The 19746-nt window shown below is 35.9% G+C and overlaps 1 protein-coding gene across 1 annotated transcript; it reads left to right on the top strand.

Moving 5' to 3' along the window:
• Nucleotides 1-1924: 1924 nt before the first annotated feature.
• Nucleotides 1925-16725, top strand: LOC105201035. Its single transcript, XM_011168871.3, has 2 exons — nucleotides 1925-3509; nucleotides 12884-16725. The coding sequence occupies exons 1-2, from the start codon at nucleotides 2804-2806 to the stop codon at nucleotides 12982-12984; spliced, it is 807 nt and encodes a 268-aa protein (XP_011167173.3). The 5' UTR covers nucleotides 1925-2803; the 3' UTR covers nucleotides 12985-16725.
• The last annotated feature ends 3021 nt before the right edge of the window (nucleotides 16726-19746 follow it).

Below are 19746 nucleotides of genomic sequence, written 5' to 3'. Positions count from 1 at the left end.
ACCAGTTACTTTTAACAAAAATATCTTTTTATATTTCTTTTCATATAAATGGTAATTTTTTTTAACTGTAATGTTCGTATGGGTACAAAACAAGGATTTAAGTTCCAAGATTAACATTTTAAAATATAGTTTATAAAAAATAAAAATTTAAAAAATGTCTTGTTTTTTATTATTGTCAGAAATTTTATATTTATTGCCTATTAATATTTATATTTCTCGTCTTTTATTTATTTTTCACAAGTTGAACAAAGTTTTTCATGAGCTAATGCTACTGCACCCAGAAAAGTTTCTTCGAGTCAATTTGAGACAAAAGAATTTGTGCACAGTTACACAGTTAAAAAACAATTTCTTTGATTTGAAAAAATATTTTGGTTGTTTCTTTTACTAGAATTAAAGAAATAGTTGTAACGCAAATCTTTTTTTTTAATGAAAGAAATATATGTTTTTAAAACCGGAACAATTAAATTATTTCTTACATTTCTATTAGTACTCTTTTAATTAAAAAAATTATTTGTTTAAATTAAACAAATAATTTGAACAAATAATTTATTTTTTGAAATCGAATTTTCCTCGAAGGTATTTTCACTTTAACTGAAAAAAACTGAATTTAAGGAACGATTTCATCAATTAAACGTAAGCTTTCTGTAAGCGTGAAAAGATTTGACGTCATAATCAAGATTTTGAAAAAAAAAGTACTCATTTGATTAATGTAAAAAGTCTTTAAAATAAAAAAAAAAGTCGTGAGAGCTAGATAGTTTTTCCTCAATGTTCTCGTCCCCTCAAATAATCCCATTAAGAATCCGACGCAACGAGTCTACTCTTCAAATTTCGTCCTCCCTTTTCAAAGTCTGAAACCTGGAATATTGGAGCACGAGCAAAGAGAGAGAGAGAGAGAGAGAGAGAGAGAGAGAGAGATCGCGATTGGCATTCCAGTGCTCTCCCCTGGCAAGAGCCTGATAACTGTACAATCTTTTTCCGTACACGTTTTGCACAAATCTGACCGTACATACTCGCGCGCAGTCAGGTCGAGGAGACTATACGTCGCGAATGGCGGTTATTCGTTCCTCCGCTCGCCGCGTGATTGGCCTCGCGGCGTCTGCGGCAGCGGGGTGGGGTGGGGTGGAGTGGAGTGGGGTGGAGTGGGGTGGAGTAGAGTAGAGTAGAGTAGAGTAGGGCGAGGCGAGCCGGGGGACGCAGCCGAGTCGCGACGGAAAACAGCGAAGAGCGCCGATTTCACTGGAGGTTCGCTTGCCCGCAGTGAGAGGGGCATACTTCAGTCGCTAGAGAGCGCTTTTCGAGTCAAGTACGTGTCTTCGCGCATCTCCGCGAGTCGCGCACACGGGTATCGTCGTGCTCGACGTCACGTAACTGCGCAATCGTGCTCTCGTACGATCCTTCCAGCGGCCCCTGCGGTGGGCCACGCGCGTGCCTTGACAATCGCGTTTGTTTGGCGGGAAACGACGAGGCGTGTGTGCTCCTCGTGCTTATTTACGCGCGGTGTCAAAGTCGGCTGTCTTTCTCGGCGGTGACTACTCTCCCCCACCGCGGATCGGCATATTGCTGCGGGCCGTGTGCAATAGCGTTTTTTTCTATGGAGTTTCCTCGCGCCGAGACAACGAACTGCTTTATCGCGTCGTCTCGGTTGTGCGTGGCAGTGTCTCGTGCGTGAGTGCGAAAGAGAGAGAGAGAAATACTAAAGAAAAAGAGAGGGGAAAAAGAAGACGCGAAACAGATCGGCTCGCGTCACGGACGATCGCCACGGTGGACCACGAAATTCGCGCGGGATACGTCGCAACACGCTCTCTCACCGTCGCTCGGCTACTCACGCGCAAGTGCGACCGCGCGACGTTGCCGGATTTTCGGAGGCCGAAGGAAATCATCATCATCATCATCATCATCATCGTCGTCGTCGTCGTGTCTAGATGCGTGTCACGAGAAGTGTGAGCCGCGGATATTAACAGTGTTCGTTCGTACGATCTTCGTGGCGAGGAGTAGCAGCATCCGTGGTGGTGGTGGCGGCCTTGACGGACGGCGTACGTACGTACGGTGCAGCGGAATCGCGCGAGGCGGAGTTTGTTTTCGCCGCCGCGCTATCTCTGTCTGGCACATAGTAACCGTGTGTCCGTCGTCCCCTCCCCGTGTTGCCAAGCGCGGTTGCTGTTTGCCGTGTGCACGCGTCGTCCTGCGATCCACGCTTTTCTGAACGGAGACCGGGGGCCGCCGAGCAGCATCGTCATCAGCGAGCGTCAGCGACGACGAGGAGCGATCGCGCGCCGACGGGTACGCTAGTGCGAAGCGATAGTGCCTCAACCGACAACGCTCGGTTGGCAGCGGCAGCGGCAGCGGCAGCGCGGCCATTATTCGAAATTCGGTGGGTCGCGCCACGGATCGCGGTGTTGCCAGTTTTTCCTCATCCGCGCGGTGCGTAGCCGCGATTATTTCAACGTCGTCCCACGACGACGGCTCCGCAGTGGCGACGGCAGCGGGGACACGATTCTTGGAACAAGTCATCATTATCCCCGCGTCACGGCCAATGCTAGAAGAAACGGCGATCTCTTATCTCGCGGCGCGTGTCACAACTTCTCGATAGTGCGGTGAAAGAGAAAGAAGAGAGAACTAGAGCGCGCGTGGGAGCAAGGACGGAAGCAGAAGAAAGAAAGAGTCGGTGCGGTGCGCGTTGCTTCTTATCTCTCGGTTTTCTTTCGCGCCCGAACTTTTGTGTGCCATTCGTTTCCGTGGCGCACAGCGCGAGCGGGAAACGTTTGCCGTAGAGGAGCGCGGCGGCGATAGAGCGCGACGAAATATGAGCGCACGAGTGCTGAACCCGGCGATGATGACGGAAATAAGCAGGAACCTAGGAGGCGGCGGCGGCGGCGGCGGCGGCGGTAGCAGCAGCAGCAGACGAGCGACGCCGAGCAGGGCCGAGCTCGCTCGCGTGCGGCGCGATCTTTTCGGACCGGTGGACCACGCGGCGGCACGGGCGTTCGCCGAGCGCGAGTTACGGGCTCAATCTATCCTCGACGCCGACCGATGGGGCTTCAACTTTCGAAAGGGCGAACCGCAGAAGAACGACAATTCCCGCTATGAATGGGAGCCGCTGACGGAGCACGACATCGTGCCCGAGCCTTACGCTCTGCGCGGCATGCCCTACCTGAGAAAACACGCGCCCGGTACACCGAGCAAATTGCGCTTCGACAATGCCGCGACGACGACGACGATGACGACGGCAACGGCAACGACAACGACGATGGGAACGACGACGGGAACGTTGACGGCAATGGTGACCACGATGGCGAGCACGAGGATCGCCGAGCAAATGGAGACCACCGCCGTCGCCACGCCGAAGGTCGAGAGAACGCCACCACAAGAGCCCCGAGTGCCAGAGATTGGCGAAGCCACGACGACGCCCGATCGACTCCCGGACGCGGAGCTCAAGAGAAAGAGGTGCACGATAGAACCGACCACTCCCGTACTACCCCCTGCCGCGAGAAAACAGCCTACGATCACCGGTGAGTCTTATTGAGTATTATTCATCTACGCCGCTGAATAAAGGACAGTTTTTTCATTCATCGATTCATCAGTCGCATTGTGCGCAATAGAGATATTGACTACGCGCGGGAAAATATTCTGCTGTTGAGAAAAGCGATTACTCAATTAACTTTTGTTCCTTCGAGTAACGCTCGTCTTTAACAAAGAAAACTTTCTTGATGATAATTTAAAATGTATTTATCACGAATTTTGGAAAAACTCGCTATTATGTACTAAAAAAAACGTACACTCTTTCGAAGAATATTATTAAATTATATCAAAGAAAATTCAGAATAACAAGTGAATTGAATTTTTGCTTTAATTTAATATTTTATTATATATAAACTTATTAGACTTTAGAATGTGTTTTGAACAAATTTGATGTTTGTGCTGAATTTACAATAGATTTGCGAATATATAAATTTATGAAATACGATATTTGAAACAATATTTACTTAAATACGACATGTATCTTTTTGTGTGTGTATTTACACTCGTTATCGTTAATCGGATATAGTAGCATTTACAATTAAAAATTTGTTAAATGCAAGCTTATTTACACGAACATTTTATCCCCATTAGCTGCGTTATAACTTCTAAATGAGACAAGTTAAACGTGCTGTGCTGTTACATACTTTTCATAATTTTATTTTAAAGATGTTTTGGCTACAAATTGCGAGCTAAAAGTATCGAAATTTAAATATTGAAGGCTTCTTAGATTTATTCTTTTTTTCCTAATCAACGATAAAATCGCGAATGCCCGAATTTCAGCCCTGAAATCAACTATGGGGAAAAAAAATTTGATTTAACAGAAAGTTTGATTTAATGGTCTTTCCAGCGAGAATAATCTTATTTTACTGCAGTCTTAAATAATTTTTGAACGAGTAAGTAAATTCAAATGAATCGTTGCCAATTTTTATTAGAGTTTTATTACTATTACTGTAAAAAATTTGATTTAAGTCGCAATGTTACTTTCTTATCAATTTGCAAATAAGTATTATAAAACGCGATTTTATATAAGAATCAAATAACTTAAACCATTAAGAGAAATATGTTTAAATTTTATCGACACACTCAAATGTAACAATAAAACAATCTATAAAATTAAAAAATTTTTGGAATATTTTGAGATGTCACGCATATATATATCTTTAAATTAAATCAACAACTTTATATATAAGTACGGCATACAAACTCATCTAGCGTTTACGTCTCTTAAAATCGGATTTATAAATTTACAGCTCTTCGCGTAGAGCAATAATAATCAATATTATAAAACTAGATTTTAATTGAACGTTTATGCGACATTTTAGTAGTTATGATCACGAATGTTATTAAATTCGAGATTAATATTATTGACGTGTAAATGTCTAGTCTTTGGGTACGTTTCATTATTCAATCAGAATACTAAAAATCTAATATATGATACATGTAACATGAACGCATACATTTTCAGTACTCGCAGTGAATTTCAAAACGCAGCCATTGTCTCTAATGCTTCTTAATATTTTAGGCGATCGTGTATGTTTTCATTCAACTTCCGACAATTTTACGGCGTATACACTACCACAACTCTATGTGGCGTCTTGATTTCGATGTTGTGAAATGCTTTGAGGAAAAAAGATAGAGATATCGCGCGAAATGGCTGATAAAAACTATTAACGGCGCTCGAGGCGTACGTTCGCCTTTGGCAATGGATCTCCCTCGATTATATAAAAGCAACTGATGTTTGTTTTCGAAATTGTTTAGGCCGCACACACGCCCACGTAAAATTAACTTCGTCGTTATCAGCGACGACGTTTCGCTTGATCGGCGGCTGCAGATTATCACCAATGAAATCACGCGTGTTCTTCAATTCACGGCGAGATGCGGCACAGTTCATAATCGCCGACGCGCAAATATCAATTCTATTGCTAAGAAAAACGTTCACTTAATTTTCTTTTTTCCTTCACGAATATTTTCTTGATAATTATCTTAAAATATATTTTAGAATCACAAATATTAGAAAAATTCATTATGTTCTGAAAAAAAGAATTTATACTATTTTGAATAAATTTGATGCTTGTGATGAGCTTATAGATTCGTTGACATATGAATTTATGAAATATTTGAAATAAGTAATATTTACTTCATTCAAATATATATCTTTTTGCGTACGCAGAAATTTATTTTTTTAAATAAATATTATTTATTTCAAGTAAATGATAAATGTGTTCTAAAATTATTGTTAAGAAAATATTAATTGCAAAGATAATCGTTAGTCAAAAGAAAGAAAATCGAAAATTAAATAATCGCTTTGCTTAGCAGGAGAATGGCTGCGTTTTCAACAGAAAAAGCAGTTTTGTAACTGTTAGTTATAAAATTTCTTAATATGATTGATTTATTTAGATCCGACAGGAACCAAGGGTAAGAATCAATTATATTAAAGAATTTTACAACAGTCGTAAAGTTTTTTTTTATGCAGTTCATGTTTTCCTGTGTACTACTTATCTCTGTTTTTCGTGTCTAATTGTGTTATAATTTATCATATTTGTCGCATATCTTCCAGCTTGTAGACTGTTGCTGCTAAAAGTAATATCTAATACAATTCTAAGTTAATATCACTACGTGCTAGATTTTAGTTTGTAAAAATTCTTTGTTGTAACACATTGTAAAATTGCTTACTGGAAGGAAGCTTTTGGCAACCACTGTACCATATACATTTAGATTTTGATCGCATTAGACAATCGAGAGGAAAATGATTAGCATTGTTTTCACGTTGGCCCTCATCATAGGTTGGTGTCGTATCAATTACCAGCTTGTCCTCATCGACACAATGATCTTGTGAGAATCGTGAGGATACTTCCCATTTAGGTCTGTTACCGATTGTTCAGTATTTCTAATATCAATTTCTTTGCTAATTTAAGAACATGCACTAAAAAAAGTAATATGAAATAAGCTGTTTGATTCAATTATACTTCGAATCACGATTCATCTAAATTTTATTCATTCATATTTGTTACTGTCTTTATTTTTAATTTTTTGTTTCATTAATCCTCTGAGATCACATAGGGGATTTGAAGACCCCAGCAAACTTTCAATTTTAAATTATTTTGCCTCAAATTTGGACACGTACAAAAAAAGTGAGACACGTTTCGGGAACCTAAAAACCCTTACAAAAATATTATCAGGAATCAATGATCTCTTGTATGAGCAGTGAAAAACAATAGTGTCCCCGGAGGATTAGTACTATTATTAAATTAATACAATATTTCCACTTGAACTGAATATATTCTTGATTCAATAGCATTTTTTGTTCTGCGCATGAATTGTCAAGAGACAGCTAAACTTTCACTTTCTAATCTTAAGCCATTATTAATGAAGACAGTAAAGTAAGAAGGGATGCGTGACCATGCAAAAAAAAAATTAGTTATTTAAATTATCTTGAGATCGGAAATTCCTATGAATCAAACTTTCCTTATCTTTGCGGAAAGATGCTAATCAATGTGTATTCGCTTCCGGCGCAGAGCTATTTTAATTTTACGTCGTACGAGCGAATCACGTAAATAATTCCGTGCGGAAAGATAGCCGACTTCTAACTAGAGTTTATCGCGGTTAATTTGCCCGATATATTTTTATGTAGGAAGCACATTACCTAGGTCAATCCAATTCGTACGCTGGAAGGTCGTCGCAATTTGCGCATAATTACGTCAGCACCTGATAATGACGAACTGCGTTTGTATTTCGTTTGCTTGTATATTTTGACATATATTATCAGCGTTACTTTCACTCCTTCGCGCACGGATACGAAATATCGAGAGTGTGTAGAGCCGGCATTTGTTGTGACAAAATAAAAACTAATAATAGCGACTTTCGACGTTGAAGAATACTTTTTCTTTATTTCACGATTTTCCGTATTACTCACGTCGCGTTTCGTGTTTTACACCACGCACACACACACACACATACACACGGCACAACAGTAAGCAAAAACGACGCGAGGTATTCGGTCGAAGTAGTTTTCAAATTTTCCTCTCGCTACTCTCCAATATTTACATGTAGTGTCTGCGTAAACTTTCTCGTATGTAGAACGCGCGATCATATTTTTTTCCTGCTTTTCGTGTCAATAAAACCCAATTCTGCTGACGAGACGCAACACGCATTATCGATGCTACATTATCGCGCGCCGCGATAACGTTGAAAAGAGAGGCATTGATATTATAAAAACTTTTTTTTAGTCGCGGATAAGCGAAATCGCTCGTCTGCCTTTGCACCGTGAGCGATGACACAATCAAAATAATATTGCATTAGATGTTTACGTCAACAGTTAATGACGCAAGTTCGATTTTAAGATAAGTTTTTTTTGTGGGACGGACGGATGTAAATTTACGTGACGTTCATATCCTTTCACTAGAAATTGCGAAATAAAGATTGTACTGAACAGAACACTCCTCCTATTGAGCTGAAACTTTACAGCGAATATTGTCACGATATCTAGTGATTATTTACGAAGATCCCGTCTTCGAGTTTTGTATAAAAAAAAGGTAAAAAATAAAAAAAATTATACAGAGCGTCCGGTAATAATTCGGATCACTTCTCCCGGGCTGATAGAGCAGATCAAACTCAGCAAAAAAAGTCCTCTACCATTTTGTAAACTTCGCAATTAACGAGATATTGATTACTAACCAAAGATAGCATTGTATAATTTTTTTTTTTTATCTTTTAAACTGTACAAAACCTGAACATGGGAAATAATCACTATATATCATAACAATAATATCTGTATATAATAAAGTTGCATGATAATTGGAGAGATGAGGCCCCATTCCCTACAAGACTCGAAATAAATTCGCTAAACTTCGTCTTGTGTTGCTTTTGAAACAAATACCTTGTTGCCATTATTCGCTAGGGGAAGCGCGACGAGGACACACTTGCAATAATATTTACAAAGAAGTCGAAAAACGGAAGAAACGGTATCGCTAATCATAATTGTATACACGATCCACCCGTACACGTGTTATCACTCTCGCGCGCCAAATTATCGTTTCGCTCTGGCGCTACTTTATATATTCACACGCGAGCGATGTGTATCATTAACAATTTGCAGTGCTAATTTCGAGCTTAATCGCCGTTCTTTGGAAATTTGTTTGATAACGATTAATCGATTGTATGAAGATGAGAGGAGATTGAGTCAATACATAATTGAATGACATAATGATTAAGCGATAAGCATCGATCCGCAACTTTACGAAGAAAAAAAAGGAGGAACGAGAAATTGTAAATATTATAATTTATCTCAATTACTTAGCACACGCGAAAAATGCAATATTCGCTATCGACACTTTTTTTTTATTAAAAACATTACTTAAACTTCAGTAACGATAAATTATGATAATTCAATAAAATAATTTGTACTACTTGCCAATTGAATATGATGTATCGCGCGAACAGAGAGGATATTTACACGAAGAAAACGCTTCTGCTAAAAATTTAGCTAGATTTATAGACCTGAAAATAAATATGTTGGATCATTAAGATAAATATGTGAAACGCTCAAGCATGATGACTAATTCTGCTAGAAGTTTGATATTTTAGCAGAATTTTACATAATTATTTTGATGGTTCAGCATTGTTACTTTCAGATCTGTATCTAGCTAAATATTTAACTAAACCATTTTTTCCGTGTATCAAAATTAGGTTCAAGGTTGAGTAGTAACTAGTTAAAAAGTCAAAAGTTAAATAAAAAAACAACATACAAATAATCTTAATATGATCGGGAATTGTAATGACGAATTGATATGGCATTACCGGTCGAAAGCAGCATTCTTAATACTCAATATTTTTTTCTAGATGAATTTTATAAACATTTACAAGATTCCTCCAAACTGCACGCCGCAATTTCTCCTTGGAAGAATTTATAATCCTAAACAGACATAATTTGCTTACACGAAGAAACAAATTTCTTCATCATGTAAGCAAATTGTTTGTTTAAGATTATAAATTCTTCCAAGAAAATTTTATATTCTTATATATGAAACAATGCATTGTTGATTCGATACTGATTTTTTTCTGTATATATTTCTATTTTACATTATTTTGAATTTGTTAAATTATTTTAAAATTATACGATTTCGAATATTTCGACGAAATTTCAATTTCTATGTGTCGTTTGTATGTTGCAACACCCTGCCATCTTGTCGAAGTTGTAAAACCTCACAGTCTAGTTCTGGCCTTTTTTCTTCCATTTATTATTTGGCCATGCACGCCACCCACGCGACGCGACTATTTTTGGCCGTGACTCGTCACATGTCGCGCACGCGTGTGCACGCGTGTAAACACATTGACGTTGCGCCAGCACGCGACGTCTTTGTTTATATTTTTAACTGTACCGCGAGAAAGCGAAACTGCGCCACTTACTGCAAGTTCACGAAAAAGATATTCGTCCGTTCGACCGTTACATTTATAACGCGTTTAACGCGTCGACAGTTTTTCTTTTATCTCATTTATTTATTTATTTTAATCAAAAGTCAGTTTCAAATATTTTCCAGAGTTGGATAAGTTTATATTCTTTTTTAACTAAATTAAGTTAAAAAGTCAATGGCTCATAAAATTAATTTAGTTACGTTAAAAGTTATATGAAAGAGAAAGTTAAAGTTACGTTAAGAGTAAGTTAAATTAAAAATGAATTTTTGACAAGCATTATTTATACTAAATTAGAAATTCATAAGTTTTCAAAGTTAGATTACTCAAAACAATTATAATAGAGATTATCAATCTAACTTGATGTTTTATTTGTAAATTAAGATTATATGAAATAACAAAGAAATATTGTTTTTTATATGGAAACTTACTTTTTCTTTTGTGTTTTTTTTTTACATAGATAAATGTTTAACTTAGAAAAATAGTTAAATAAAAGTATATGCATTTCAAAAATAGCTAGTTAAAGTTAAAAATTGAATCGTTTAAAATTTAAAGTTATTAATTTCACATTATTTCATTATTAACTTTTTAACTAGTTGCTATTCAACTCTGGTTTTCCAAAACCCAATATTAATTCGAGATCAATTTTTTTATTTGTTTCATGAAAATTTCACGCATGAAAACTGAAATGTTTATAACCGTTTTTCTGAGCTTGTCTTTTGCTATCTGAAAGGAAGTGCGCGACTTCCGGGGCACCGTGTATACACGTGTGGAATGGATGGGAAACCGATTGGGTTTGCTATCTGCGCCTAATTCATTCGAGGAAGTAACGAGTTCGTAACGTATTTTGCTTTACGGATACAGCCATGGGGGCGCCGAACGATATTCCTAACGTACTTTATTAATGAGCCGCGCGGTCAGCTGTTGAAATCCATATGGGGTTGCTGGCCCCGAGTGCACCCCCATGTCTTCCCTCTCTTGCGACCCCCCTCACGTTTCCTCTTTTCGGGCCCTTTGTATCCCGTGTGACGCGTGTACGTCGAGTGTTTGCACGCGTGAGGGAGAGACGGGGGAGCATCAGCTGTGCACGCAATCGCGTTCCCCTGTCTACGAACCCCAGGGGCGGCAGACGGATCGTTGCGAAAGGGTCGGCATTTAAAATCAGGATTAGCGCCCGCATATCTCGTCGCAGATATTTAAAGTGTCGCGCAGAGAAATAATTGTGAAATCCCCTATCGATTCAGCTTTTCAGTTTAGCAACTTTCCAATCTTGAGCAATTCGCGTTAACGCATTCTACATTTCCTTGTGCTGATTTAAAAAAATACAAATTTCTGAATTTTTATATTTATAGCATTTGTAACACAATACAAATGTAATAATAAATTTGCATCGATATCCATGAAGTATTTCGAATAATAATTCACAAAACAATTCTGAAATAAGGCAAATATGTTAAATAAATGATATGTAGATATTTGCAATTTTTGTCACGTGCTTCGGCAGATGACCCTACTAAAGCAGAGGAGGGTTAACTAGAAAATTGGGCAGATGTACTTATTTTCATCGCGTGGAAACTTTGCCAAATGGTATTCTAAAGGGGTTTTTAGCCCTTTGTACCTCTAGGGTATATCGCGTCTGCGTCGATCGATTTGTGAGTCACGATCAGTAAGCTTCTTTTCGACAATCATATTTTTTATTCAAAAGTCACTGCATACTTCAAAGAAAAGAAATTCGCAGGACAAGATTGTCGAATGAAGTGTACAGAGGATTAAAACACGGAAAATAATCGAATTTTTCGAAAGATAAATTTATAATAAATTCAACTTTTTATACATAATTATACATAAAAAATTTCATATGTCGCTACATCCAATGACTTTCGGATAAAACTATGATTATCGAAAAGATTATCGAAGGTTGTAGTTATAACAATTAGTTTATTTGCAATTTTTTAAATAAACAACCATATTTTTTTAGAGATATTAAAATATATGTACAAGTCATTGGAAAAAATTGGATACTTTTAAAAGTATATTAAAAATAAACCCAAAAAGGAACATCATATGTAGAACAGGTACCGAAAAACGTGTGTACAGAGTACTTAAACGTTTTTAATCGCATGAGACGTCACGAGCCTAATTCGATACTCATTTCGCGGTAACGAAAATATTTGTCTGAAAATTGCAATAATATAAATCCTGACCTCGCGCTCTTATCTTCAGATATAATTAGCGAGTAAGGTGCGGTATATGTATAATGTTCCGAAGGTTATCGGAGAGGAAAGATTTTGCATACGGCCGGGAATAAGCCGGATTGTGCATAAGGTCAAGTGTGGCATTGCATACGATTATAAGAAATCGAAGTCGAAGATAAGCTGGCGAATTGCTTACGCTTGGCTTCGCCAGATGCGTTTCGCGATACTTTGACTCACTCCAGATGCATTGATGAATATAAATAAATATAAAAAAATATAATAATACCACATATAATATTAACAAAACCACATATACAATTATTAGATACGAATATTTTTTCTGTATCTTAACATTTATATAAAAAATCAAATAAACGAAACTAAAGTTGTAAATAGAAACCTCAAGATTTTATATAAATCTTGAGATTTCTAGTTAACTTTGATTTTATAGTACTTATTTTTTAGGTGTTAAGATACGGGAAAAAATATTGTACCTAGTAATTTTGAACATGGTTGTATATAATAAATAATATTAGCATTTTCATAAAGTTATTTTAATTACGGAAATATTGTAAACTTTGTAGGACACATTACTAATATCTTACTACACGCTTTGAAAAATTGACAGGCTCAATATTATAAATAAAAATAAAGCATTACTCAAACGAATATTTTTAGATTCTACTTGACCATTCTTTTTTTTTTTTGCAAGTCCGCCGCCTCAGTTGTATAAAGACATGTTTTTTCATTGTCTGTTTCAGATTACATGAAGAGTCGCAAGCGCGGTCTAAACGGCACCACAAAGAGCATGATAGAACCGCCAGAGAAGATCACTCGCAACGCGGGTCAGATACGCAGCTAAAAGCCTTCAGCTTCCTCACTCGAACCTTGCCGGTCTTCCTTCACCTCGTTCGTACGCAACGTGAGACAGTACCGGAAATGGGAAACTGCATCGTCGTGTAGAGTAACGGGGCGAGAGGAGGAGGGCAGGGACTTGGACAGGAGGCGCGACGTTGGCTGTGCCATTCATATAGTTTTATCCGCCATTAGCGCAGGCGAAATAGACGGAAATGGGTGAATAAAAAATATAAAAAAAAAGAAAGAAAAAAAGTCTACGAGAAACACCGTTCTCCGTCACGTATATATTACTTCGTCTGTCACATCTCTTCGTAATGCCGCGATAATTGCGAGGATAGTAGTAGTAATAATCAAGAAAGGGGGCATGGCACGAGGGAAAGAAAAAGAGAATATGACTCGTCGCTATTTTTTTATAATATGTGTTACATCTTTTTCTGTATTAGAATATAGAATACATAATATTATAAGAAAAATATAAAAATTAGATTGTAGATAGAGTAATATTGATTTGTGTCCAAATTAATTAATGTAATATATTCATTGTTTCTGAAACGTTCGTAGAAAAATGTTTAAATAATGTCGTTACACAAACGCGTTATGAAAGAGAAAGAAGCTAAGAAAGTAATACATGTAAGTTTATATAGGCTATTCTCATAGGGATTAGTAGTTGATTAGATTCTAAGATATAAAACAGAGTATATCGCGCGTATTAGATCTAAAGAGATTGAAAGGGATTCTTGAGCTGGTCTATGGAATTTCGGTACTCGCGATTGTCGCGTTCTAACCCGGTGATGAAATTCTTTCGCTGAAACTATGAAAATAAAAACACCTTTATTTGAAAATAGTTTTGCACGGAGAGAATTTTCTCTTCGCAGAGAATTTAACTTTCAAAACAGCAATCGTGGAATAACATAAACTTCGAAGAATTTTTTTGTTAACAATTTCGCTTTATTATAATTTTACCAAATTTTACTAAAAGTATAATTAATTTCTTTGAAATTTATGTTCCCACGATTACGATTTTGAGAATAAATTATAAGAGAAAATTTTCTCCCCGTATAGATATCGCGCCAGTTTCGACGCTACTACGTCCTTGAAATGTACGCGATATTGTAGCGATAGACTTCAAATTTCCAAATTCAATAGTTTCGGAAGCTTTTATTTGGAATTCTGCAAAGAAACGAAAACATCGTTTTCAGGGAAAAAACAAATTACAAAGAGGACAAGTGCAAAAGAGCGATTGCGATTCCGTGGCCAGAATGCGGCCACGGCCAGCTTTAAGGAAGAAGAGAAATATATGATTTAGCTGTAGTTCGTTACCCAAGTTTAAGCATTGATCTCCTGTACGATTTTAAGAAAGTACAGCCGATGCCAAATCACCCCGTGATTTTTTCTTCTCTACCTATTAAATACAAAAAAAAAAACAAAGATTAGTTACATCTCCTGTCTCCTTTTTTTCCTTTTCTTGTCCCATATCGCATTTGTTTCCGGCAGATAATGCGAGAGACACATAATTGTCGTAAAGTCACAATTTTTGCAAAAAAAAATTTTTCTGGTCCTGTTTTACATCGGTTTCATTTTTTTACGTTGCAAATTAAAATATCGAACTTTTTTTTTAATTTTTAATATTTTTTTCACGTGACTTTCGATGAAATTGGATTCCTCGATTTCGCGATATTAAACATCTAATTTTGATTAAACGTAAAGCCAGTAGGAAGTTTTTTTAAAGATTTAACTTAATCCAATCTTAATTAAAAGAAATATTACTCTAGAATTCTTGTATAATATCTCCAACTACGTTAAATTAATTACAGTGGCATTATTTTGTTAATCACAATTTATTTTAAGAGAGAAAGAAAAAAACGAATTTCTTTCATGATAGTATGTAAATTAAAAAGAAAGAAAAATTATATACAACCGGACACTTTAACTAACAAGAAATAATTAATAGCTTGCAAATTTTTATTTTCGTAATTGACAGTTACGAAGAGAAACATTTTCTTTGACAGGCATCATCGAGACCAACAGAGTTAAGCATTTCACAGTGTGTAGGAGGATTCCAGTGCAAAAGCAGTGCATAGCGAAACGAGCGTTTATTTCGTTCGTCGACATCGAATTTATGAAGCGTAAAATATTAGCGTACTAATTGTATATTAATTGAGTTTTATAATGGTAGCTGTTTATCGTATCTGACTTTTGTTTGTTAACGCCCCATTAACGCGATTCTCGAATGTCCTATCTCGTATCTTGCTCCTCCTGATACTTTTTTCCTGCTCGCCATTTCCTTTTTGAGATTATAACCCAAAAATACGACTGGTGGTTACAAGCTATTTTTTTCAAAATCCGAGCATGTGAGAGAGAGAAGCGTCGAAAAAAAATGCAAATCAAATTTAAACTTACACATTGATCATAACGTCCGCTTTCTTCCACGCAAAACAGAAGGCCCAGAATTTTACAAAATTGACGAAATAGCAGTTAGATCTCTCAATTGAAATAACTATCATTGATTACTATGTTCGTGACAGATGCGGCACCTCGCGATTTCGGCATTAGTGCAACGAGTCGTTAAAAAAAACAATCAAGTGAATTTAGTTTGGCGATGTGGCTACAGGGGATGGACAAAATAAAATGAACACTTGTGAAATATACTTTTTAACAGAACATCTTTCAATTGATTATGTAAGTGATGTTGGAAGAAGAAATTTGCTTTTTACACTATTTTTCTAAAATTGCCCTCTGTTCTTTAAAACTTCAGCATTTTTCCCGGCCAGTGTGATTATTTAACTTAAATATGGAGTTATTGTGAAAAGTTTTGAAGGGCAGAAAGCAAAAAAAAAACGTAGATTTTCTCTTCCAATATTTTTTAAAAAGTGTTTTATTAGAAAAACAATATAACATTGCACTGGTGACTATTCAAGCATTGTACGACCTTAGTCCAAACAAAGATAAAATCTGCATTAAAGATAAATGAAGGACCAATCACATATTAATAAAATAAGCAATGTCAATGTTCTCTAGGATGTTGACATTATTTTGCCTATTCTCTGTATAACATCTTTCTGACAATCTTTATCATTCGAAAAAGCGGCAGGATCGCTATAATATTTTTAAGTAAAAATTTACTTTGTGTCTTTCATTGCGAATTAGATAAAATAGTCAGAAAGTTTTCTACACTTCACGATGTCACCGCTGGATTAAAAAAAAAGACAGGACTTGGAAATCTTTGAATCTCGTAAGATCTTAGAAAGTCGCGACGCGTGGTGCCTGTTGTGAAGAAAACTAAAAAGAAAAAAAATAGCAAAGAGAGAAAAATCTATAATTATGTAACCCTGTGATGTATTATTATATGATCTCAGTAAACATAACGTAGCGTGTACTTCTTATCTATAATAATTAGATTATATATATGTATGATTACATATGCGATAGCGCATTAAGAAATTAGAAATCATGGATTATATCGATGACTATTTGTGTATGCGTGTACGTACGCGTGGTGTGTACAAGAGAGTGTGTACGTAAGTTCTGTAAAGAATGAAGAATGAAAGAGAAAGATACATAAAAAGAGGCCACCTAGTGAATCACGCCTTATGTATCACAGTCGATACTCCGCGATATAACATTATGTGTAACGACAATATTATACAAATATATAATTATATAAAGAAAAACTGTAAGAGAGTCTAAAGTAATGAACTAAACTAACAAGTAAATGACCTGTTTATTAAAAAAAGATCTATCTATATAAAAGTTTTTATCATTTTCTCTTCCCATCCTTACGTCGTCCCCTTACTCGAATGTCTTTTGTGAAAATTAATATCGTTTTTATAGCGTCTCGTGCGAAACGCAATCTTTCTCGAGAACGTTTAAAAGTATTCTTCACTCAAACGTCAAGTCTCATTACATAAGTTATTGCATATCATTCTTTACCACAAATTATTATGGCTGAATATACAAAACGTTTTTGCTACGTTCATTTCACATTTTTTATCACAGTATTTTAAAGTAAAAGAAAAATTACTTTCGGACTTTGCAATGGAAATATCTGAATAATAAATGACGACTTTTTTCTTGACTTTATCACAATGCGGTACAAAAAAATTGCAGAATCCAACGTTTATAAAGGAAAACCGTGACAGGTGCAACTGTGCAATTGAAAATATCTAAAAGATCTTGTTCCTGGTAATGCAAGACAGGTGCTCGCGAAGCTTTGCTGGTAAGTGATTTCGTTTCACCTTCACATCCTTTTAGTCCCTGCCCAGAGGCCAATTTTGCGGTCGTAACGGTCGAATTCGTCTGACAAGACGCGCGCGAAGAATCGGGCTAATGATATACCAATATATAGCGTCGTATCGTATCAATCGTGAGAAATTATAGATTGTGCATTAAAGTGATACAGATTTTCGTAGAAACGCGATAATGATGCGCGTAACAAGTGGATGTGTTGGAGACACTTCCATTATAAAGTATTGTCCATTATTCCGTTTTAAATTCTAAGGCATAAATACTCAACTCTCACATTTATTTCTAAAATTTTATAGTATATGTAATGTAAACTGTGCACTATTTAAAGGCACATTTATTAATAAAAGTGAGTTGAGAATATGAGTAAAAATTTTACTGCCAGTCTGTGTTAATCTATCTCGAATTTTTTGCAATAAATTATTTACAGTTTCTTAAGATGCTCAATATTATTAAATTGCTTGTCAATTTAATTTGTGATTACGTATTCCGACTTGGATTAAAGACTGTGTTTCAAGATCGAGGAACATGCGGCGCGCAGTTTACAACAGTTGAAGTTTGTAAAAAATCATAAAAATTATTATTGGGCATCAAGATTCTCTGCACAACCGATATTGACTCTCCCATGTTCGCTATCTAAAGTTATTAGAATTGTTTTATTAAAGACGCATATAGAAAGAACGGCTTTATTGTAGTATCTAAAAATTTACCGAGATACAGATATAAAAATAATTTTGTTAGAACATCAAAATAATTATGAAGGACGCTGCGTGATGAGTAATGCTGCAAAAAGTTTTGACACATTCTGACAACCAGCAGAGCGTCTTACATAATTATCTTGATAATTATAACAAAATTATTTTGAGATCTATATCCAATTAAATTGTTATTATCTAATAAATACTTCATCAAAACTGTTCTGTAACAGTTTCGAAGTTGATACACATTTCAAAATTTTTAATCTTTTATAACGTATCTTTATAATGTATTGTTATATAAGATTTACAGAGTTTACATTGAATTTTTTTTTTTAATATTTCATAATATATTACGAAATTTTTTAAAAATGTGTAACCATTTATAATCGAACTGATAAAAACTGCCTGCATCAATTACGATTTATATTGCAGATGCGTTACGTGTACAATTAGGATTCGAAGATATTGCTGCAAGATTGTTTACGAGAATGCCGTTCATCGACCGAGACGGCAATACGAGCGTTATAAAATATGTAAGCTAAATTGTATCTCGTGTCGCCGAATTTGCAAGTAAATTAATGCAAACTGACTGCAATGCAAAAAGTCCTGATACGTTGCGTACGAAATGTCCAGCGCGTTTCAGCGCGCGCGATTATAACTGGACGAAGAATTTGCATGTCAATTGGTAATTTTTGTGTAATCTCTCTCTTTCCGAAATTCATTATACTGTTTGATTGAAATTTTAGCAATGTTATACTGTGTAACCGTATTATATAATATTGCAGATCAACAATAATATAATAACACTTAGTTAACTTTTTTAAAAAAACAACGCCAGTTTTGACTAACTTAATTAATTAACTATGAATATATTTATACACACAGAAAAATACATATTATATAAATTACTCGAATTAAATATTACTTGTTACACACACACACACACACACACGCGCGCGCGCGCGCGCGCGCGCGTGCAAATATATCATTAGTCCATCACAAGCATAAAATTTATACAAAACGTATTTTGAATGTATTTAATTTGATACTTCAATCAAGTATATTAAAAATATATTGAATTTGCTTATTATGTTGAATCTTTTTGATAATAAATAAATAAATTTTACATTCTTTGAAGAAGAATAAATTTTTTTTAAGTATACATAATCAATTTTTTTTTATTTTGTGATGAATATATTTTAAGATTATTATAAAGAAAGTTTTTGAAAAAATATTCTTTGTTAAAGATAACTATTTCTGAGAAAAGAAAAAAAAATAAATTAAATTAATCACTTTTAATAGCAGTAGAATTGATATTTTTCTATGTATAATTAAATAATTAAGTTTAATGAGGTAATTAATCTTTTTAAATCTAGATTTGAAAAATTATAAAAATTTATCAAAAAAATTTATTTTGTATTTCAACGTCATTCGCATCAGACTTAAAGATGAGAAAACAACATACAAAGTCTAATCTTTTTTAATTGTCGAAACCGTGGGTGAGGTTACTACACGGGCCGCGACGTCTATCTTCTCAGTTTTTTTTTCTTTTTTTTTTCGTATCCCGTGTCCTCGTTGCGGCACGTAGAAACACGGGCGTTCACTGTGTAGCTATGCTTCTATGCAATCTCTGTTGCTAGGCGCACCTCAGACTCAGCTCACCGGCAATATTTTTAGACGATACGCTCACATGTCGCCACTGAATTTTGAATGAATCAGAGACAGGTCCCGTGAACCTGCTTTCTCTCAATGAAAGTACAGTCGTTCGGATTTTCGATGGAAACTTTATCGATGTATTCGCATTTATTATTCAAATAATTTCTAAC

The sequence above is a fragment of the Solenopsis invicta genome, chromosome 3 (assembly GCF_016802725.1).
Source record: "Solenopsis invicta isolate M01_SB chromosome 3, UNIL_Sinv_3.0, whole genome shotgun sequence".
NCBI classification, from domain to species: Eukaryota; Metazoa; Arthropoda; class Insecta; order Hymenoptera; family Formicidae; genus Solenopsis; species Solenopsis invicta.
Note: the sequence above shows the minus strand (reverse complement) of the source record. Positions and strands in the feature narration are given on the sequence as shown.

Coding starts and splice junctions, on each gene's coding strand:
- LOC105201035 (XM_011168871.3), top strand. CDS start 2,804: ATGAGCGCACGAGTGCTGAACCCGGCGATGATGACGGAAATAAGCAGG. Junction 3,510..12,883: donor AAAACAGCCTACGATCACCG/GTGAGTCTTATT, acceptor TGTCTGTTTCAG/ATTACATGAAGAGTCGCAAG.